This window comes from Thamnophis sirtalis, unplaced genomic scaffold, assembly GCF_051295495.1.
Source record: "Thamnophis sirtalis isolate CommonGarterSnake01/CBP01778 unplaced genomic scaffold, rThaSir2_p1.2 scaffold_4, whole genome shotgun sequence".
NCBI lineage: Eukaryota > Metazoa > Chordata > Lepidosauria > Squamata > Natricidae > Thamnophis > Thamnophis sirtalis.
The window spans coordinates 50231170-50255467 of NW_028261384.1; the positions used below are offsets into that span (position 1 = coordinate 50231170).

General features: G+C 36.9%; 1 protein-coding gene across 2 annotated transcripts in view; it reads left to right on the forward strand.

Moving 5' to 3' along the window:
- The window catches only part of RBMS3 (RNA binding motif single stranded interacting protein 3), a 463288-nt gene that overhangs the window by 383161 nt on the left and 55829 nt on the right, over positions 1 to 24298 (forward strand). For both annotated transcript variants that reach the window (XM_087712894.1, XM_087712895.1), the window contains exons 8-10: positions 4045 to 4091; positions 14904 to 15000; positions 21833 to 21883. In XM_087712894.1, coding sequence (XP_087569020.1) covers positions 4045 to 4091; positions 14904 to 15000; positions 21833 to 21883 — 195 coding nt within the window. The remainder of the gene's footprint in view (positions 1 to 4044; positions 4092 to 14903; positions 15001 to 21832; positions 21884 to 24298) is intronic.

Below are 24298 nucleotides of genomic sequence, written 5' to 3' on the forward strand. Positions count from 1 at the left end.
TTTGGGGATAATTTGGAATAGATAAGGTGCTGTGGTAAACTTTCTACTGGTGGATTACAATAATAGTTTATGAAAGTTTAATTTTGTCTTATTTTAGTATTATTTATTCTTCCTGTTAATGATTTTGTTACTAATATAATATATAGAAAACAGGTCAGTAACTTGCAAATAGATTTATTAGTTTAAAAATTGTGGGTGGGGTGTTTCATGGGGGTGGGAACCAATGTCATAGTAATGTATTAATCAGTATTCAGTTAGGGGGAATAATATGTGTATTATGTGTTGGGGGATTTTTGATGCACCTTTTTTCTTTTCAATGACTTGGTTATTATTATTTTTTTGCCCTTTTTGTGGATTTTTTGGAGTTTTGTATTTTAACCTGAATAAAATTAAGAAAAAAATAAGACCAGCAAAGTACAATTTGTGTCATGACTCATATTACTAGCAGAATATGGGTTAGCATAGTTTGCTGATGACTCACCAATAGGTATATAGCATCTTTACTCAATAGCAGAGAAAGTCCCCTAGTAGGTATTAAATTCTAAAATTTTCAAATGGAAGCAAAATTGTTATTCAGGTTTTTTTAATTTGGATTGGTGTGCGTATTCAGAGATGACCTACTTACAAGCAAATAATAAAAAACTTTGCCCCTTGGCATGGTTCATTAGAAAAACAACATTTCTTATATATACAGCTGTATATATTTTGAAATATTTCCTAACTATTGTTTTAATTTTTTTCTTAAAAAGTAGATATTTTAATTCCACAATATTTTTTCAGTCAGAAATGTCAATAATTATCAATGAAAGATTCATTGCCAATGGAGCCAAATTAATTTTCCCATTAAGTAAAGCTTATTTTATTCAAGATTATTTAAACAATTTTCTTTGGTTGACTACTTTTTTCTTCAAAGTGCATTTCTTTGGAGGTGCTTTTTGTTTGTTTAATTTTTTTCTTGCCACATTACTTTTCATATTTTAAAGTCATGTTCATACCTTTATAGCCTCTTTCCTCTGTAGCAATCTATCACTTGTTTTATTTTGAAATTCTGATTCTTATTTACTACTTAGTTCAATGGTGGGTTGCAGGCGGTATGCCCCAGTACAGGCGTACTGGAGCCTGTCCAGAGCACGGGGTACCGTTCTGGTCTGGTGCTCTAGAGGGCCCATCGGCCTGAGCTCCTTACCGTGTTTTAAAGCTTTCGGCATTTACGTGCACGGGCATGTTGCGTACAGCGCCTGCCTGATGCTCCACCAATTAGCTGAAGTGTCACAGAGTTTTGTGGAGGCATCGTTTGCAGCTACAACGCGTGTACACATGCACTGCACACATCCATGTGGGATGGTTGGAACGGGATCTGGAAACACCACTGACCTAGTTACTATACGATTTGTGGTTGGTGTTCAATTTCATACTCCATCTAATTTATTAATTTTTGGCAACAGTCCACTATTCATTGCTCATGCGATCCATTTGATACTCTATTTGTTTTGATATTCTTCCTCCTTTAGCAAGGCAATTTATTTTGATAATTTCAAATGTTTGAGGTGAAAAATGGGATGGCAGGTTGGGGAATAATAGTTTCATTGATTTCTGGTATGCTATATAAATTGTGGCTTACACTTCATTTCAAAATTGGGCACACAATCATATTCAGTTTCTTTTTTTAATATTTTTTATTTTTAATTCAAAACAAACACAACATCCTTCTTTACATGCTGTTGAAAGTGTATCAGTTGGTTACAAAAAGACTTTCGTGCATCTCTTCCACAGTCAACAAACATAATTCATATTAACTCAAGCATTTTAACTCAAATATTTATACATGTCACCATCATCATATCTCCATTTTCATTTGACTATAATTGTTTAAGCATCCTTCATTGTAAAATATACCAAAATTTAATACATAACCACATACTGGCCTTTCAATTACTATTTCTAAAATCCTCTACTAACACTAAATCCTTATCTCCTATTCTAGTTAAACATCCACAATATTTAATAACAAAGTTTTCTAATCCTCCTTTCCAAATCACTGTTTAAAATTTACATCCAGTTTCCTTATGTTATACCCATACCTATATATATTTCGTTATTCTTATCCCTCCTTTATTTGATTATATCCTGTATCATAACATTTTCCCCTTAATAATAAAAACTTTAATTGTATCTAACTTGGTTCTTTTTTTAATTAACCTTTATGTATAATCCAAAGGGATTTCTAATCTTCCTTACATGGGTACCATTCAATATTCATATCCAATTATACTCATCATAACACTACACATTGTATACATTAGTAACATTATCAATTATTTATTTAAACTATATCTATTGTCAATAGGTTTCACTAAGTTTAACTAGTTTTAAATTATATTCTTCCATCTATCAACCTGTATCTTTTCAATAGCAAAACAGTCTCATATCTTCTGCCATTTACGGTGCCAGTCCTCTAATCATCTCCTTGATCAACTTTGTATGGACTCCTCTTAGCAACTCCTTGCTTATAAGATCTCTCATGTAATCTTGATGCCTTAGTCAGCTTTTCTTTGATTGTCAGTAGTGTTATCAATGCTATTGCTAATAAAAAATTTCTCTTTAAATCCATAGATTCTTTATTTTTTTCTTTTTCTGTATCTTGGCCTCTGGCATAAATTTCCCCTCCATTTAATTCCTCTTTCAGTATTCCACTCTTTCCATTTTCAGAGACAAACCAATCGCCATAAATATCAGCAAATTTAATCTCTTTATATTCATTTTCCACTTTGATTTTTTGTTTTAACCACCACGTTTTGCATTTGATAAACATCCTCAACTTCTTCATCATATTTTACTGTTATATGCTCTAAGTCTTCCAGCTTCTTCTCTATCCTCTCATATGTATTTGATAATTTCTGTATGTCTGAAAATATCTTTTGCAAGTTTAAGATTTCGGTTTGCTTTTGAACTTGTGCCATTCTTTCCAGCTAACAAACACAGCTGCTCTAACTTGGAAGGTTAATAAAATTAAACATAGATTCACAGAAACATTTTGTATTCACTTTTCCCTGGTTAAAGATATACTTCAAAGGGACATCTGTATGCTTCCCTTCTTATCACTCTCCATAACCAAGCAGTAAGACCTTGTAGTGCCAAGCCAAAACAATCAGCGAAGAAAAAAAAAGTGTTCCATTTCCAATACACAAACTCCAATACACAAATCTTCCAGCCTCCGAGTAGCAGTGTTAATGTTGCAAATTTCCTTATTTCTTTTGTATCTTTTTTGTATTTCAAGTTAGAAAAAAGAGTCCACTTTTTAAATGGGTTAGAAAAACACCCACAGTAATGAAAGAGGAAAATGTTAGACCATAGATTACAGAGAAGAAGAAAAGAAAAAATAGAAGAAGAAAACTTAACCCATTTGTTTTAAAAGGCTTGCATAAATTCCATCCATGAATATAGCATATAAAAAGTAAAATAACCACTGTGCAAAACCATTCCAATTTTAATTCCACCGCTTGATTCTTCTGTTCTCCAATTTAAATTAATTTTAAGTTTTTTATAGGCAGTCTCTTTTTAAAACAGTAAAAGTTCCTCATCAGCTGGAAACACTTTCTCTTTCCGTATCCTTCCATTTTGGAGCTGCCCCGACTTCATCAGCCTTGGCTGGATTTTTTGTTGCCGGCTTGAAGAACTTCTCTTGCATCAGGGACTGATGCAAGAGAAGATCAGGGACTTTGCGATGTCCTTGAGGTCAGCAAGACATATTCTTCCTGTTCACTGTCTCTTTGGGATGGTTTAGGTCCGATTGGACCACCCAGCAATAAAAGTAGCAGCTGCAGTCTCGGAGCATCGAGACTGCATGTCCGTATCATCATGACGTCCCCCATATTCAGTTTCTTAAATAATATCAGCAAAGTACTTACACAAGCTCAGGTTAAAATACTCTCCTCTATTATCAAATGATGATAAAATGGCTTATTAATCTTTCATTTGTCCTGAAATAGTATGATTTTTTTTAACCCCAAAACAGTAATCTTCTTATTTCTTTCTTCTGTACAGGCTGGCATGGCCTTGACATATGATCCCACAGCTACTATACAGAATGGGTGAGTAACATACACTTTACTGTTTTTAACAATACTATGATATTTCCTAAAGCAGTTTTAAATTGTGAGCACAACTTCAAAGCAAACCAACCACATTGGTATTATTTGAGACAACTTAAATATGTATTAAGAAGGAAAAATAATTTCCCCATTTATTTCTAGACTATTATTTATGAATTGGGAATGATTGCATTTAATTTAAAAAAGATTTACTTCAATGTTTATATTATCTAAAGCTAACTTATTGACACTGGTCAAGTTGTTAATGGAGCCAGGCTATGAGTAGGAGGTAGGCATGTTTCAAAGAATCTTGAATACCCAGGCAAGCATTACTATTCATTTATCTATTCACGTGTGGATGGCATTTGTATCTTACAGTGGAATACTCATTTTATTTCTACAAGAAGCTCTCTTATAGGTAAACAGAACTGAGAAGAGATTGAATGGGCCAATGTAACTTGTGAAATCCATAGTTGGGTTTTAAATATGAATCTCCCCGTTCCAAGATCAATAACTCAAATATTAGACTAGCTTTTCTCTTCGGGGAATAGTTATTAGACCCGGAAGAGCAACTGGTGATGGCTCCGCATGCCAGGAGAAATGGCTCTGCATGCCACTTCTGGCACACGTGCCATAGGTTCGCCATCGTGGTTCTAATGCATCTTTTTTAATCTCCTTTTAGCATACATACTTTAAAGTACTTTCAAATCAATAAAAATCACTTTCAGACCAATACAATTTACCTCTAGACTAATAAAATTCCAACCAATTAACTCATTAAATTTAAATTACTCCTTCCAAGTTGCCCTCATAGACTAATTTTTTTCTTTTTCTATACATTCTTTTTAAAGCTCTAGATTTTTCTTCAAGCTAATGCATCTTTTTCTTTAACTTTCTTTCAACATGGATATTTTTAAATACACTTTCAATAATATTTTACAAACATTATGAATTACTTAAGTGTTATATATAAAGGAAAAAATACATTTTCAAATTTTAGATTAAGACTGTCTTTTAATTATAAGCATCAAACCAATGAAAATTCATCCTAATTCCAATTGGCTCATTAAGTTCTTCCAGCTTTTCTTCATGAAATAAAATCTTTTTCTTCTCTGGAATGTTTGTCAAGTAGTTATAAATTTCTATTTTTCTCAAGGATTTTTCAACCTTGTTAATTACCATGATGAAATAGTCACCTGTCAGAGTTTGCAGCAGCAATAACTTCCAGAAAGCACACACAAGTAACTGATTCAGCAGGATTCATTAACTTCTAAAAAAAATTACAGCAAGGTTCAATAAATAAGCTTTAACTTAAAATAAATATAACAAGAAGGGGGGGGAAATGCAAAATTCTAAAATGGGCTGTCAGTATAAGTAAAATTAGGACTGCATGTTGCCCAAATACAAAGGGTTTCTCTATCAACAAGGATTGAGAGGCTGAAGACCTCTTGTCTTTGTGGCCATGCAATTCTAAAATCGATAGGCTCCTCCTGGGTAGGGGAATCAACTTAAGGCAAAACAAGCATTGTCTACCATGGTTTATTGATTGCCAAGTTTTCCTTGTGTTTTCCCATACCTTTCTGGGCTCTTAAAATCACATTGGCAAGGTCTGTACCAAACACCTGACTGCAAACTAAACAACCAGATTTTAGCCTAGCCTGTTGTACAATCTCAGGGCACATTCCAGAATAAGAGGATGTAATAACAGGAGAGAACTGCAAAATTGCTGTTATTTAGCAGCAATAACTATGTTCTTTGACGTATTTGCTAGCAGCCTGCAGGCTGTAAACTTCTTTTTCCCCCTTGGGGAAAGAATTCAGAAGTGCTAGATTTATTTTACCTGCTAATTACAGTGTACTTTGTGGGTTTTTAAAGAAACTGTGAAAAAAAGATGTGAAAATTAAAGAATGTACGGATTGAGGAAAGGGAATTACATGGACTTGTGCACTTCCAGTTGCTGACAGATGCATCACTAATGTTCTGACCTAACACCTGCATGCTCTCAGGTCCCAAAGTTTATCTTCATTCTTCATAGGCCACTATTGTGGATTAATAAAGTTCTTCTGGATTCTGATTTTATGGTGAGTATCCTGAGCTACAGAGGCCATTGTTCTTCTTCTTAAATACATAACAATAAAATAATTAGAACTAAAGTTTCAAAGGGAAGACAAATTAGAAAAAAAATGAGATCTTTTGGGGTCTTCAATTCCCTCCCTGTTAAGAGTTCCTTAATAAGGTTTGCTCTTCCTTCCTAACATCAATAATCAATTTTCTGGTTTTTCTAGAAAATATGTGAAGAGTTGTAATTTAACTATGTTTTCTTTTTGACTGTGTTTAAATTTATATAATGTATGTTTAATTAAGGGGGCTTGGAGAGGTAGAAATGGCCAATATGGAGACTGTACCTTGCCCTCCAGAAGTGTCTCTCCTGCCAATTTCTAGAGAGGAGGAGGGTGTGGCAGGGGAGCTGCGTGAGGGAAGACGCAGTGAAACTGCTCCCTGTAAACGTCCTCTTCCATGCTTCCATATGCAGCAGCGTTGTCCTCCGTCCTCCGTCCCCAAACTTGGAATGTGGTGTGTATGCGTGTGCACATGGGCACACACTTCGTTGCAAGCAGTTTGGAGAAAAGAGGTACTTGTGGGGCACTGAATTGTCCCCATGTCGAGATAGCCAGTGTTAGTTGTTCCATACCGACCCAGCCATTCCAAATCAATCACACCCAGTAAGCAGCATTGAGATTGCCACACCCACTCAGTCATGCTCACCTACTCATGGAGACCCTGCTACTGACTTTTGAGGGCATAATACTGATGCAGTCATCAATGAAATTGAGTTTGACACCCCTGGTTTAGATAAACTACTGTTTGTACAAAGCTATTGCGGCTGTACTTAGTTATGACTTTAAACAGACACATATTTATCTCATGGAGATGATATTTGGAATTCCTTTCCATTAATTAGGACTCCTGGGAATCTTTTTTCTGGGTGAGATTAACTGTTCCAAGAATGCTAGATGGGTTTCTTTGGAAAAATGCTTCTCAGCTGTTCCTACCCGATGATGGAATTAGCTGAAATGACAAAATTGACTTTTTTGATCAGAGACAAAGCAACAAACACTTGATTATTATTATTATTTTGCTGACAATGAAAACAATATCATTTGTGGTTAGGAATATAATCTAACTGGTTGGGTTGGCAATATATAAATCATGTAACAATGCTATAACTGTTTCTTTAAACCATGCTGTAAAATGTGATTGGTTGCTGTTTTCCTCAATCAGCCATAAGAGGGAGCCTGAACAACTGTTAGTTATCTCTCTGTTTGTTAGATGCTGGGCTGATCTTATCTGAGTGCCGTGAGCTATTGTAAGTTTTGCAACTGCCAGCAAACTTTGTGTACCGGACTGATTATATGATTATGGACTATGTTAGTTGGATTATCCCTTAACTGAAAGACATTGATGACTGACTGTCTTATCTGGGTATGACTTGGACTGTTTGATGGACTCTGATACCTCTATTTCCATGAAAGTAAAAGCCTATTTGAACTGCAGTGTCTCTGTATGCTGGTTTGTGTGTTCTGCAACACAACTCTCACAATGCTTCGCTGAATGTACTCACTCTCCCAACAGGGAGTTACCTAACACTTGTGACTTAGGAATTTGTTGATTAAAAAGTTTTGAACAATGGGGAAGAAGAAAAATATGTAATTTTAAAGAATAAATTGGGAACATTTGTTTGCCAAGTTTCTATATAGGAAACTTGCTGATAACCCATCGTTGCCCAGGTATTTATAGACATTGAAACATTTGTTTGACAGGGAGCCATTGAGAGGGGCCTTTTATTTACTTTATGTTTATATTTTATATCTGAGAAAAACTTTTAAAATTATTAAAAAGAAATGGAATGAATATTAAGCACTGTGGACGATACAGTCTAAATCACCAAATAAAATATAGGCTATAATAAATCCATCCATAATAATAAAAATCCTGATAATCTGCAAAATTAAAATATAAATGTGATACATAAAGAAATTAAAATTTTGGATGTACTATCCATTCTTATATTAGATTGTAGTCCACAATTGGTTTTCTGATTAAATTGAATTCTATGCTAGTATTGCTGTTAATAACACATATTCATACAGCTTAATTAGCAATCTTTCACTGACAGTATCAATCTTTCTAGTAAAAAGCATATAATATTCTTGCAGCAGTTAGCATGAAGGCAGTTAATATCAGTTAATATCAATCTACTTTATAGGAATGTGGTCTATATGGTCTGATAAAGCTTTATAAAACTATAGTGAGCTGAAATCAGATTTAAGTTTTAAGATTATTTTAATTCTAGTAAACTTAATTCTCCAGAAATATTGAACTTTATAGCATTGCCACCAAATTGGGTGTGTGTCCAGCCTGATTATCTAGAGTGTTTGAGAAAATGTATTGTTAATTTTAGCAATCGAAACTGTGGCAATGTACAGTTTCATATTGTTACAAATCTATAATTGCTTTCAAATCCTGTATAGTTTCAATTTTTGTCTTGCTTGGATTCTGAATCGTACTTTAATAATTTTTAGATGAGACTTAGAAAATGTACTGAATGTTGCACTTGAACATATTCAAATTCAATTAGTAATTTTATTGCTGCAATTCTATACTATAGTTTACTTTAGTTTACTATACAACTTTTTGAAAATGCTAACAGCAAAATGGTTTCCTGAATGAGCTCTGATGTCTGAGTTCACAGGCCATCTTAAATCCCCAAAGTAACTGCAGAACTGAATACTTTATGGTCCAGTAAGCACTTCTAATAAAATGGAATCATTCTGATAGCAGAAGAGACTATCAGATATCCTGGCCTTAGGATGAGAGATAAATATGGGTCTGGCGCTCTACTGGAGGGGAAGATATGATAAACCTCCAAGTAATTCAATCTTGAAGTATACCATGTTGTCTAATATAGCAAAACAAAACTTTTTCTTTTCTTTACTTTTCTATTCGTCTTTTCTTTTCTTTTTGCATAGTAATTAATGTTTTCAGAGTATAATTTTAATGAAACTACTGTGTATATAAATGGCAAGGGGAAGCCTAGGAATTTTCCTTCCATGCTTATATCTTTGCAAATATCTTTTACATCCTATGCTCTTTTCCTCAGAACTAAGTGTTTAGAAGTGATGATATTAATTCCCTATCCCTACTGGCACTCACTTTTTGTCTGTGTTTACAAAACATACTTCATTTCAACCTGATGTATTATATCCCCTGTAACGAGGCATTCTGCCAAATCAGAAGTAAAATAAGTAAAATGGGCATATAGAGATTAATAGATTTTAAATGCATCATTAGATACAATTGTGACCAATTACACTGAAAGTGATCCTCAAATCCTAAAGTTTAGTAATTCCTAATATACACAGATAGGTAAATGCACAGACAGATGGGACTCCTGCAGATTCTTTGGTTTACAACACTTAATCCCATAATACCTAGAACTCTGACATAATTGTATAAATTACGATGGGGTGGGTGGGTCCAAAACTTCTGCAAGCTCTGTCCAATTGTGTTGAGTTCAATCAAAATTTAACGTAAGATCTTAGCCATAACCTAACATCAGTATAAACAAATTTTAAGTTATGGTTTAAAATATGGATAGCTAAGTGAATATTTGTCCAGAGTTTGTTTCTGAAAAGACTGCTGTTTTGAAAAAATGGAAAATCATTTTGCAAGATGAATCAGGTTTTTAGCCATATAGATATGAATGGCTGAAGCTTTGATTTGGAAAGTTCTGTGTTAAATGGAGTTGAAGAAAGTGAGAGGCAAGATAGTTAAAGAACAGAAGAAATGCACAACAGCAAGATATATGAACCAGAGGTGGGTTGCTCCCGGTTCGGCTGAACTGGTAGTGGAATTCAGTCCTGGGACTCAGAATCAGCAGTGACCTAGGCCTGCAACACTCCGAACCGGTTCCCTTGCCACCACTGGACTGCTGCCATTTTGGTTTTTAGTGACTGCACGCAGTCACTGTAAATTGTTCTGCGTATGCGTAAAGAGCAATTTATATTGAACAGTGCACACACACACACACAGCAAGTGAAGCGAGCAAGATGTGCGTTGTGGGCGGGTTGATAACTGGTAGTAAAACCAGCAGCAACCCACCCCCTGATATGAACAATGGTAAAAGCAATGATGGTTTACAAGAAAGAGGTGTATGATTGATTGTGGCATACTGTACATTTGATTTAGTCAGTTTACTTCATCTTTTCTTCCCTCTTTTGACCATACTCACATACAGTAGTAATTAAAGAAAATCTATATCAGAAAAAATGCCTGTTTCATGTATCTTCAGTGACAACTAAGCTCAATCATAGATCTTTCTGCTCTGCTTTAGCTGCTGTTCAAAGAAATAATAAATTTCCAAAGACCTGGATACAAAGGAAATAGTCAGTCTGAATGCCAGCTGGGAAGCAATTAATGTTGCTGTTAATTTATCAATCTCTATGGCCTTTGCTATTAATTGGCTGTAAAAGATATCATGGTGCCAGTAAAGGGAGGGAAGTAATCTCACTGATAAATTCCATCTTCTATTGATAAATATTTACTGTACCTAATCAGCATTCCCATAGGAACCTCATTACAAGGAATAATTAAAAAATAGAATTGCGATAGTGGATATAATATGCTTAGTCAGACACTTAGGAAGCAGTGGGTCTTTGATATTTTCCACATTGCCTCCAGATCTTTCGAGGCGTCTGTGATAGTAAAATTGCATTTGAGGAGAACTTGGTTCCTGGTGACATATAGGGACATACAGTATTCATGCATAACCTTGGCATGATAAGAAAATGGTTGTAAATCAACTGTCTAATGTAGCCTATAGTCCTAGAATTCCCAGATGTGCTTTATCCACATCAAAGTATAATTGCTTAATTTTTCAGATCTGCAAAAGCTGGCTAGATGTCAAACCTCATTTAAGACAGAGGAGTTTTCATGACTTCTTGGGTAGAAAATTTGATGTCCTGGGAATAAAACATTTCACTTTATAAAATGTTTATTATCTACCTGCCTCATTCTCCCTTTACTTTTCCCTCTCCTCTCCTTCTCTATTTCTTCTGTCTAAATTAATCTGTCACCTAATCTGTCATCTTTTTCTTATTGCTATAACATGAGCAGATTTTTGCCTTTCTTTTTTAAAAAAAGAACAGAATCTCATCCTAAGCCATTATTTTATTCAAATGGCGATTCAGTCTTTGAAATCTTGAAATCAGTTCAAGTGACAGGATAAGAAAGGGAAATCACTTGTTTTTGTTCCTCATTAAACTTAGTGAACACCAGTGATGGCTAACCTTTTTGTCCTCAATGACAAAAGTGCATGCGTGTGTGCCCACACCCATAATGTAATATGTGTGCACCATCCCCTGCGCATACGCTCATGACTCCCAGTGTTCCCCCACTCCTCTGTGCATACATGTGCAATCCTCCCCTGCAGTCCATTTTGAGTCTAGCAGGCTTTCCTGCAGCCTCTTGGCACCAAGAACAGGCTGGGGGAGTGAGCCATATTCTCTGTGGTCCGTTTTGGGCCTAGCAGGCCTCCCTGAAGCCTCCTGGGACCAGAAACAGAGCGCATGGGGGGATGCCACATACTTCCAGGTTGAAATGAGAGGTCCTTGGTGCTCTCTGATTTTGGTTGTTTTCTTGATTATATTTCATTACCCAAATTAGATGACATCATCTATATATTGATAGATGGTAAATAAATTTCATAATAAAAATAAATAAACATCATCAGTGCATTGATGATGTTTATTTATTTTTATTATGAAATTTATTTATCACCTATCTTGTATTCAGCTACTCTGTGCACTTTACAGCATAAAAATTTATGACCACTACATTTGCTTAATGACTGCTCCAAAAATCTTACAGGGAAGGGAAGTATTGCAATTTGTTATCCTAGGAAGTAAGAAGTATTTTGAAAAGACCTTTGAACTAGTCATTAAAAGAGCCAGGAGGAAGCGAGGATTCAGTAACAACAGTTAATTGCTTGAAAATAACATTAAACATAAAGAAAAAACAATAAAGTTGGTTTTAAGGCCCATTAAGAAAAACTCAAACAAGGATAGAATATGAAGCTTTTTTCAATTTCACCCTAAAAACCTTATAATAGGCACAATAAGAAGGAAAAGGCCTTAGTTTCCCTTCCCCTACTCCCCCCTCCCTCCCTCTCTTTGTATGTGTTTCTGAGAGAATGTAATAAAGAAATTGTATATAGTAATTTATTCCTTTATATAATAATTAATCTCTTGTTGAATTTTATCAAAAATCTTTTACAGCAGTTTGAGAATATGAAAAAACAAACCAGAAATCTAACTTTACTTCACCTTTGTGGTGGATTACCGTATTTTTTCTTCCATAAGATGCACTTTTTTTGTCTCCCACATGTGAATGGAAATGTATGTGAGTCTTATGGAGCGAATATTGCCAAAGCCCTGCCCACCTGCTAGCCCCCACCCTTCAGCCAATTTTGTTCTTTGTATGTCCCATTTTCGGCCGCTATGTGTTCGTTTTTGGCCTCTGCGTGCCTCATATATAATAGATATGTATTTTAATTTATTTATGAAATTTATTTGCCAGCCATTTCATAGTTCAGGGATTGCTGAGATGCTTATATAATAACAATATATAACAGCAATTATAAATATAAAAGTGAATTAAAATTTAAAAAGTTAAAAAAAGTTTTTAAAAACTGAGAAATGGAAGGGAGATGTATCAACAACCTCCAACCACCAGCTTCTTTCTGGACCTCATGCCAGCCAGCCTAGCCAGGTTTTAAGGACTTTCCTAAAGGCATAAAGAGATCTTACCTCTGTGGCAAGATGTTCCAGAGAATAGAAAAGTCTATTCTAGATTGCACTAGATCTGTATAATTAGTTCATTTTAGTTTATTCCTCATCTTAAAAATTGATCTTTCATCAACATTATTGCAAAACAGCATTATTGCAAAACAGAACCATTTTAGAATGCAAGTTTTTGAATAAAATGCAATTTTTATTACACTGAAAAATATTCACTGCTGCAATATTTTTAAAAAAAATGCCTCCACTGTATTTTGGAAACTAAAAGTGAATTTGGCTTAGTTTCATTTTGAATTTGTTAATCCATGGTTTTAATTATCCTTAAACTGGTTAATATTATTTATTTATTATAATGTGTTCAATAATTAATGGTTTTTATTTTAGGAAATTTGAATCCGTTGCATTAAGCATGAATAGAGTTTGTCAGAATTGCATAGGACCGTGATGACAAACCTATGGCATGTGTGTGAAAAATGGGCCCATGGGCCTACCGGAAGTTTGTTTCTGAACTTCTGTTGGGGCCTGTCCTCATCCACAGGCCCCAGAGGCTTTGCTGAAGCCTGGGGAGGGCGAAAAATGGTCCAACAGACCTACCGGAAGTTCGGAGGCTTCAGGGAAGCCTTTTAGCATGCACAGGGGGACCACAGGGAGGATTGTGTGGACATGCCTGGGGAGAGGGCATTGCATTATGGGTGTGGGCATGCACATGCGTGCTATTGCATGTGCATGCTCCCTTTTGGCTCCTGAGCAGAAAAACATTCGCCATCACTGGCATAGGACACTTAAAAAAATAGTTACATTATCAGTAGTTAAATTAATCTAAGCAGTGCAATGGTTATAAAGTTAGAAATAACCCATGTAATTATTCAGTATGTCAGTAAATCATAATGGTATTCATTTTGTGACACATATTTTTTTTGTTCCTTTTAAGTTCCCAAAGCAATTAACATCAAAGTTATTTTGTCAACAAATTATCACCTGTTACCAAATTCCAACATTCATCATATCTGCATATATCTGTCTCTCATCTGTTCTGTTCTGAGTTAAATGTGTAACTGCAGGCTTAGAAATTAAGGCTTCATCTGGTCTTAATTGTTACTATAATTTTATGGAGAAGAAGTAAATCTCTCCTCCCAATTCCCAGATATTGATTTTCTAAGATTTAGAAAATCAAGGAAGACAAAATATCTCTGTTTTCATTCCTATTTTCTCATTTTTACCATCTGTAGTACAGTGTTCACATTGACTTTTTTCTTTAACCATCTCAAAATTTAACAAAAGAAAAACAAAAAAGGCAAAATATTGCCTTAATTGCACAGTTGTGGTTGCAATATTGTTTTTCTTTTTCACAACCTCCTCTTCATCATTCCACAGCAGTCATTCCTGTTACTTATATCCATTGAATATGGATTATAAATACATAAAGACAGTTCTTATGTTCATATTTCAAACAGACCTCTCTTCCTTTCTAGAAAGGGACTGTGTACCAATGCAATATGGTTTATAGACCAAATTAACATAAATGTTATGACAAATCTGAAAAATGCCTATTTCCAAGGCTACTATGAAATAAAGATAGGAATCTTATTTCAACTTTATTTTGGTTAGTCTCTCACTTCATAGTTAGTTAGAAATCTGAATAAACTAAGTTTTTAATGAAACGCTCCCAATATCTTAATCATAGTCCAAAAACTAGCCCAGTGTTTGTTAAAGCATTTTGCTAATGAAAAGGCAGAAGTATAAATGGACGATTAGTCCCATTTACTCTTTATTTTGTTAATTTATCTGATTTATATCCCACAATTCTTTTCAAAGTAATATTCCACAAGGTTAACAATAATTACAATAGAGAACACAGATACATTTATCTTCAGTTGGTAGTGGTTTATGAAGCAGTCCATGTCAGTCCATTACCTATTTTTTCTTTTTCTTCCTTTTTTTGTTTTGTTCGCAGATTTTATTCCTCACCGTACAGTATTGCTACAAACCGCATGATTCCACAGACATCTATCACGCCATTCATTGCTGCTTCCCCTGTCTCCACATATCAGGTATGTTGGAATCACCTCATATACCCCTAAGTCAGTATCTGTGATCTGAATGTCAGTGAAGGGTAAATATAACAAGGTATCGTCCAGATCTTCACATTAACTTTTCTGTTTAATAGCAATTAAAAAAGAGAGTTATTTACAGTTCTTGATGTATTCTAGTTGTGATGTTCCATGTAAAGAAAAAAGAAAAAAAATTCAGACAGCATTGTTCTAATTATCATATTAGAGTAAGAATTTAAACTGCTATTAAAAATTACCCCATATATTATCCCAGAAAATTTACTTGTTGCTTTGCCTCGAGAAACTTCTGTGCATTGTGATTGTTACATTGGAGGTCTGCTTAACAACCATGCAAAGATGTTTTTCTAGGGCTTGTTTGGCCTTCTGTATGTGATTACTCTGCTTCCATAAATCATAAATGCAGAGAAAATTCAGAGCCACTAAAGAAAAGTATCATAAGTTTGCCATGGGAAATCAAATCAATAAATATGTATACATACAAAAGATTAATCTCTTATTTTATTCTAAATTCTAATTGTTTTGAATTATGATTAATCTATTTAAATGGGACCATGCTGCACAGCATCTTAAGGAATAAGGCAACTAATTTTTCACTATTTTAAATATCTGAATGTTCTCTTCTCTTCCATTTTTCTGGGTCTCCCCCAGAGTTTCAAGTAGCAACTGCATAAGTAGCATAGCATGCTTAGAATGAATTATATTTTTGTAGCAATAATTTTAATATCAGTTAGTTTTCTGAATGATTAGTTGTCACAACTTTGTAAATGTATTATCATAGTATATTTTACATAATATTTTCTACTAAAATTGAGTATTTTGTACATAGAGCACGTACTAAAGTATACTTTAACTGTAACAGAGGAAGGTGGCAGGAGTGAGGGAATAAAGCATGCATGTTACACACATATCAGTTAAATTCAGTCAGTCACATATCTATGATTTGCTTCAATTGCATATTGGCATATTAAACAGTTACATCAATTATATGTTTATGAAAATGATTATACAAATGACATTAAGTAACACAAAAATTTTGTTTGTTCCATGCATAGTCTGAAAGCTTTAAGATTTCATTATATTCTGATTTATTTTAATTTTTATAATTTTGGCCTAATGAAATTTCAACTGTTTGTGTCAGTACATTAGCAAGATAGATTATTATACCACAAACAGACAAATAAGACAGGAAATGGAATCAGTCAGGTACATGCTCAGCAAGGCTCAAAAAGTAAAAGTCAGAAGTGCTGGTAGACATATCTGGTAGACATGTGGGGGAAAACCTCAAAAATGCTGGGAAGTCATACATTGTATAGCGCAGAAAATCTTGGAATCTAAATTTGAAATGAAATCACAACTTTTTATACAGAGATTATATGATCTCTGAATCAATAAAATTCAACAAGAAATATTGATTCAATTAGACAAATGCTTATAGTAACAACAATGATTTTCACTTACTGTATTTTTCGGAGTACAAGATGCACCAAGGTTTTGAAGAGGCAATTAAAAAAAAAAGTAGGTAGGTAGATAAAGGGAGAGAAAGAAAGAGAGAGAAATACAGTAGGTAGGTAGGGAGAGAGAGAGTGTAGTTAGGTAGGTAGATAAAGGGAGAGAGAGGGGAGAGAGAGAGAGAGAGAGAGAGAGAAATACAATAGGGAGGGAGAGAGTGTGTAGGTAGGTAGAGGGATAGAGAGAGAAATAGAAAGAGATCGAGATAGAGAGAAATACAGTAGATAGGTGGGGAGAGAGAGAGTAGATAGGTAGGGGGAGAGAGAGGGATAGAGAGAGAGAGTGAAATACAGTAGGGAGAGAGGGAGGGAGAGAGTGTGTGTAGGTAGGTGAGGTAGAGAGAGAGAAATAGAAAGAGATAGAGAGAAATACAGTAGATAGGTAAGGAGAGAGAGAGTAGATAGGTAGATGGGTAGATAGAGGGATAGGGAGAGATAGAGAGAGAAATACAGAAGGTAGGTAGGGAGAGAGAAATAGAAAGAAATAGAGAAATATAGTAGATAGGTAGGGAGAGAATGTGTGTGTGTAGGTAAGTAGGTAGAGGGATAGAGAGAGAGAAATAGAAAGAGATAGAGGAATACAATAGATAGGGAGAGAGTGAGAGTAGATAGGTAGGTAGATGTTTCCAGGTATTTATCCATGTGTTGGAGAAGGAAATCGCTGATAATCTGCAGGACTTTAAGACTTTGTTTCTGCTGGCACAGCACTTGAGCAATGTAATTCTCATCAATCTGTTAAAGTGCTTTCCAAAAGGAAAAAAAAAGTTTTTGCACTCTGCAAACCTCCCAAAAATGGGTCGTTTTTCGTGAAAACAGGCCAATTTTTCTTCAAACAAAAGGCATGAATAGCCTTGGGGAGGGGCTATCAGAGTGTTCTTGGAGAGTTGGGGAGCAGAAACAAGCAAAAATGGCCCATTTTTCATAAAAATGGGCCCGTTTTTTTGTCAAAAAAATTGCATGCATAGCCTGGAGGCTTAGAGAGTGCTGCTGGGAGCTGGGGGACAGAAAACGGTCCATTTTTTGCTTATTTCTGCCCTCCCCAGTTCCCAGGAGGTCTCTGAAAGCCTCCATAAGGGTATGCACAGCCATTTTGGTGAAGGGAGCGGGGCTTCAGGAGGCAAAAAATGTTGTATTTGATGTATAAGATGCACCCATATTTTCAGCCTCTTTTTTGAGGAAAAAAGGTGCGTTTTATACTCTGAAAAATGTGGTAATACTGGAAAAAAAGACATATTCCAAGCAATACCTGATTGGGAATTTGTAGAACGTGCAGAAATGGTAAAATGATATATGTGTAAAATTATATACGGTATATGTACACAATAGAAGTTTTAACTAAATTTAAGCCAAAATGGTTCCCATACCTACAAAATATCATATATCATAGTAAATATAATTAAATGCGGTCTGATTTCTAAGATGACTTAAATGTCTACAAATATTGTGAATCAGAAAATTTTTGATCAGAAATCAGAAAATCAAAAAAGTTTACTCGTAGGGCCAGTTTTAGCCCTCCGGAGTGTTCAGGAGCATTCAGGAGGCTTCTCTGAAGGCTCCAGAGGGCAAAAAACAACTTTACAGACAATCAGAAGTCACTTCCGGGATCCTCGTAGAGTCGTTTTTTGCCCTCCGAGGGTGAAGAAAGCACACCAAAAATGGTGGGGGACACATTGTAGTCATGCGCATAGCATTATGGGCATGGCATCCCACACATGCCCCCCTGTGCTTCCCCTGCTTGTGGCACACGAGCCGAAAAAAGGTTTGCCATCACTGCTCTAAGGTATCTAAATAATAGGTTAATAATTTTTAATATTGTTATATAAATATATTATTTTGAAACAATACAACATCACAACATGTATAACAACATAAGAAAAATACATTAAAAAATCAAGTTGATAGGCACAGTTGCTCATGAAAGAGGATTACCAACTGTGTCCATAAGGACACCTTTTGTTTCTTAAGCATCTGAGGATAAATTTTCCGGTATATAGAATCACAATAAATTAATTTGTCAAATAGAACCTGTTGGTGAAATCATTAAAAAAAATATATGAGAATGATTAGATCTGTGATACTTGTAAAAAGTTTTACAAATGTATAAGTGTTTCATGAAAATAATTATTTAGCCTCCTGTTTTGACCCCCCTCTTCATACACCAAAGCATGCCGAGACAAAGATACTTTAAGGATTTATTAACAGACTAGACCTTGGCAGCAATCCAGCACAAACTAGACCTTGGCAGCAATCTAGCCTGCCAAGATAGCCACGATAGCTTCTCCAGCTCTAGTAAATACGTTGATTCCTGCGATGAGCTTGCAGAAAGCCATTCCTTTTATAGTCTTGAGAGGAGCCTAATTACCACCAGCTGAGTTCAATTTTCTCCTGTAACTGAGTAACTGTTCTTTACGCCTATTAGCCCTCCATTGCCAGGCATCCAGGACCAACTCCCTTGTCTCCTCCCCACTGCTCCAAGGCTTGACTTCGGGAGTACGCTCCCTTTGGCTCTCACCTCTGCTCCAGGCCTCAGGTGCCTCCTGGTGGCCAACCAGCCTCTCTGCGCCCTGCTCGGAGTCGGAAACTGTCCAAGGTCCTCCACATCTTCCAGAGCCAACTCATAGGGCCCCTCGCTGTCGGAGTCTGGTGGCAACTCCAACGGTTCCTGCTGGGCCACAACAGCCGCCAAATAGTTAAATTACTGATGAAATAAATATTTGAAAAGATGAAAATATAGCAAGAGAAAAAAAATGCTAATAGCCTAAGAAACCCTAAGAAATCTAAGGCAGATGTAGAATTCATGCAACCACAGCTAATGGAGCAAGGAAGCATGAGACATGCAGAGGAGGCCATGTGGGGAGTGTGCCAGGCTATTGGCCTGCCTGGGACTGCCCAGAGTGCCCCATGCACAGAAGGGAACTCAAAGTGAGTCGCCCTGCTTAAAAACATCAGAAAGGCAGGGGCCCACCACTGCATGACTTGCTTTGCATGGCTACAAATGCAGACTGGCCCCAACAGGAGCAACCATCGGCTGGCCTGCTGCTGCCATTACAGCAGCCACCACTACTGCTGCAGTATGCTGGTGTCCTATCACACTGCTGTTAGAGCACTCTGTGGGGGGTGACACATGCCAAGCACATGTTGCTTTTCTCCATAGCCTGGGTCAGAGTGGACCCTTCTCTTCCAATCCCATAAAGGGCAAGGAAGACTGTTGGGTCAGGCTCAGAGGGAGTGCTTCTCACTCCTCTTTGCCTCCTGACCCAGTGTCCAAGACTGCTGTAAGCCAAGAGGCACATTTAATTGTCCCACAGAACAAATCATCCAGGTTCAAGTGTTTCTCAGTGAATCACATGGAACAAGAGGGCGGGACAGGAATGCCAGCAGATTGTTGTCAGGACAGCGCCAGTGGAGGGCCCATTGAGCATAAACATCAGTGATGGATTAGTTGTGGTGGTAGGGGTCCGTGGTGGAGTAGGCATGGCAATGTGGCTGATGTCAATTGTCCTAGACCCATTCTCAATTAGGTTTCAAAGATAAGAGAAGGGATGCTTCCTTGTTGGTGTACGGGAATTGACACTAATTAGTATTGATTAAAACATGTTCTTTGCCTTTTTTTGGCCAGTACAACTTTAACTGATCATAAAAGTGGCTTCTGAACAGACGGGAAGAATGTTGATATCAGTGCCATTTTGAAATGTTTTAAACAATATAATACATAAGTTACCACTCTCGACTCCATTACATAATACCCCACAAGTTATTGGAACAGGCTTGGCATAATTCCCCAGTTTGTTATCATGCTGTTGTTATTCTGTTAGATGTTTGTATTATAGTTGCCAAGGTGGCGCAGTGGTTAAATGCAGCACTGCAGGCTACTGCTAGATCAGCAGGTCAGCGGTTCAAATCTCACCGGCTCAGGGTTGACTCAGCCTTCCATCCTTCCGAGGTGGGTAAAATGAGGACCCAGATTGTTGGGGGCAATATGCTGACTCTCTGTAAACCGCTTAGAGAGGCCTGAAAGGCCTATGAAGCGGTATATAAGTCTACTGCTATTGCTATTGCTATTGCTATAAAGTGAGATATAATTGCAGAATGAATTAAAAGCGAACAGTGACCTTGGATTTGTGATCTTTTATATATTTATGTTACATTAGATAGTCCAAAATCTATTGTTGTATGATTTGATTTTTTTATTGGTCTTTCTGAGCTTGATTAAGTCTGACATTTGTCCCTTGGTTGTCTGAAAACACAGTAGCATTAGTAAACAAGATTTGTGAAAGTAGGATTATTTTTAATGGCCAGAATTGCAAAAAAATTCAGATTTATCAGAAAATACTTTTTCTTAAAATTTTTGAACTGATTTTATTATATATTTATAAATAAAGAATATAGAATAATGAATGTCACTAAATCATAAATATCATAATTCTTCAATACAGAATTGACATTAACATTATTTGAGTCCTTATATGGTTTCCTTTATATTAGACATAATGTGTGGTATTGATTGTTGTTCATGTACAATTTAATCTTTATTATATTTCTCAGTTAATTGCTATGTACATCAGCCTTGCATTTGATCCTGACTACAAAGTGGTTTATTCAGATCTGTGTGGTATTTAATGTGGCTGAACACTGAATAGCATTCAGATGGCATCTAATCTGCAGTATCAATCCTGTCCAATGATTGATAATACCATGAAATTAGATCAGATTCATTTTTTTTTTTAAAAGCTCCAAAATAAAGGTAGCCCTTGTCTTACAGAAGTTCTCTTAGTGAATGTTTTAAGTTACAACAGCACTTAAAAAAGTGAAAACCATTTTTTCAAACTTATGGCCATTGCAGTATCGTCATGTGATTTACATCCGGATGCTTGACAATTGACTCACATTTATGAAGATTTCATGGGTCATGTGATCCGATTTTGTGACCTTCTGACATGGAAAGTCAATGGGGAAATCATTTTCACATAATAACTGTGTTACTAATTTAACAACTGCAATGATTCACTTAACAACTGTGGTAAGAAAAGTCATAAAATGGGGAGAAAATAAATTAACAAATGTCTCACCAACATAAATGTTGGCTTCAATTGTGGTCATAAGTTGAGGATAAGTTGTATTATTTCCAGCTCTGACATAATTATAGGATACAAGCATTTAAAATTATGAAATTTTCAGAGTGTAACTAAACATTTTCATTCTAATCTCCTTTTTTTCAAGCAAGACTATTGATACCCCCTCCACACACACACACTTCCCCCACCTTGCCATTTAGCTAATAGACTGTTCTTTCTGGTACACAGGTTCAGAGTACTTCATGGATGCCCCATCCGTCATATGTTATGCAACCAACAGTAAGTAAACACAGACAATGGCCTTTCTTGTTTTATTAAGAATTGGTCAGACACTGTCCACTGCTCTGGCTGAAACAGATTCATTAAGCTGACCATTTACTCAAGTGATCTGAACTAGAAAACATTAAAATATTAGTGAAAAATTAGATGGAATTCTCTGTGGATCATTTGTGTGCACATTGCATTACGTTGCTCTTAAAAATGAATGGATTGCCAAAAACAGTACCGTGTTTCCCTGAAAATACGACCTGTCCTGAAACTAAAGCCTTACCACATATTTTGGGTGGGCAAAAATATTAGCCCCCCCCTGAAAATAAGCCCCCTGGACAACCTCCTCCCTCTGGCCAGGCAGAGTACCGCTTGCCGACCTAGCAGGATCCTGAAGACACCAAGCCACGGGAACGAGGTGAGGGCAAAGGCACTCGCATTGCTTGGTGCTTTCAGGATACCGCTAGGTCAGTCAGCAGCACGGTGCCCAGCTGAAGGGGGGGTTGCTGGGCAGCTTCTGTCTTGCGAGCGGGCTCCCGAAGAGCCGGGCACAATCTCAGGGTCGAATGGCTGTGTTAAGCTGTCGCAGCAGCAACACAGCAGCCATGAGGTGACCATGCTTGCAAGCAGCCACCTGGCAATCCCCCAATCCAGTGCTGCTGACTGACCTAGCGGTACCCAGAAGGCACCAAGCAACACGAGCGCCTGTTCACCGCCCTCTGCTTCTTGCAGCTCACCTTCGGAATGCCCCTAGGTGAGTGAATGGGGCTCTGCATGGCTGGAGAGGGGGGTTGTGCGAGTGGCTTTTCTGCTCCCCACTCAAGTGACTCACAGGCTCACAATGTCCTTGGCTAACTCTACAGTACCAGCAGAGCCAGGGCATCTCTGCTGCTGGCGCTGCCCGACGCTTTTTTTTTCGGCTTTCAAAGCACAGAGAATGGATGCCGCTCTGGGAGTACGCTCTATGGTTGTGGGCTGCAGAGTGTACAACCATAGAGCATACTCCCAGAGCGGCATCTGCCCTCCATTGTGGCTTCCAAAGCCGGGAAAGAGAACGGAAGGGAAAAGAAAAAAAGAAGGGAAAGGGAAATAAGGAAAGGAAAAGAGAAAGGAAAAGAAAAGAGAAAGAAAAGGAAAAAGAAAAGGAAAAGGAAAGGAAGAGAGAAGAAAGACATAAAGGGAAAGGAAAGGTGGAATGGATTGGTACTGCTCAAAAATCAACTCTCAAGATCCCGTGGACCCCTCCACAAAGCGAAGGGATCGCAGAAAGACTGCCAAGTCCAGAATGGGACTTCAGACAACGCAATGCCTGAGAAACACAGGATGTGCAGAGAAATGCAGGCTACAACCAACGAATCGCGTTTTCCCAGGAACTGACGAAACCCCAGAGGACCAATGGGAATTCTTCCTTCTGCAACATCATCGGTCTCCAGGCAGAGTCATCCTTGACTTCACACACTGGAGGAGAGAGTTCGGTGCAAAGAGAGGAGGGAGGGAGGGGGAATATTTTAAGTCATATTGTAAGACATTAAAAAACAGTTGGAAACTGCTGCGCTGAGTTTTCTTGTTACGTGTGCGGCTGCGCAGCCACGCAACTTAGAGGGAACATCGCCCTGTACCATTGCTTGAAGAAAATGTCTTCTAAAAACTGGCAGTAGGTTTGGGGGTTAATGTTGAGTCCATTTTCAACCTGAAAAGGTCCAACTAGCTCATCTCTCATAACACCAGCCCATACCAGTACCCCACCTCCACCTTGCCGGCATCTGAATCGAAGTGGAACTCTGTGCCCATTACTGATGGGCCCAACCATCTGGTCCGTCAAGAGTCACTCTTATTTCTTTAGTCCATAAAACTTTTTAAAAATCTATTTTCAGACATTTCTTGACCCAGTCTTGCCACTTTAGTTTATGTGTCTTGTTCAGTGGTGGTCACTTCCTTCCCTTGGCCATGTCTCTGAGCACTGAACACCTTGTACCTCTGGGCACTCCAGGTAGAATGCAGTTCTGGAGTATGACAGAGTCTAAAGTCCACCCAGAGGTTGTGTTATGTTTATTGTTTGTTTGTTGTTTATTAACATTTATAGGCCGCCCTTTTCCCTGAGGGGACTCAGGGCGGCTCACATAAAATCAGGAAGGGGAATACAAACAATAACGTAGACACACATAAGTAAAAATAATAGGCAACATTCATTCATCATTCGGGAGGGGCGGCTATCTTTGTCCCCAGGCCTGACGGGCTAGCCAGGTTATATGTGATATACATACGTACGTACATCCATACATCCATACATACATCATACATACATATAATTAGTTTTACAGTTGCTATTTTCCTGTTTTAGTTAATAATTTCTTGGATTAGTATTCTGAAATATATTTAATGTTTTTATTGTATATTCTCAGAAAAAATATCATTTACTATTTATAT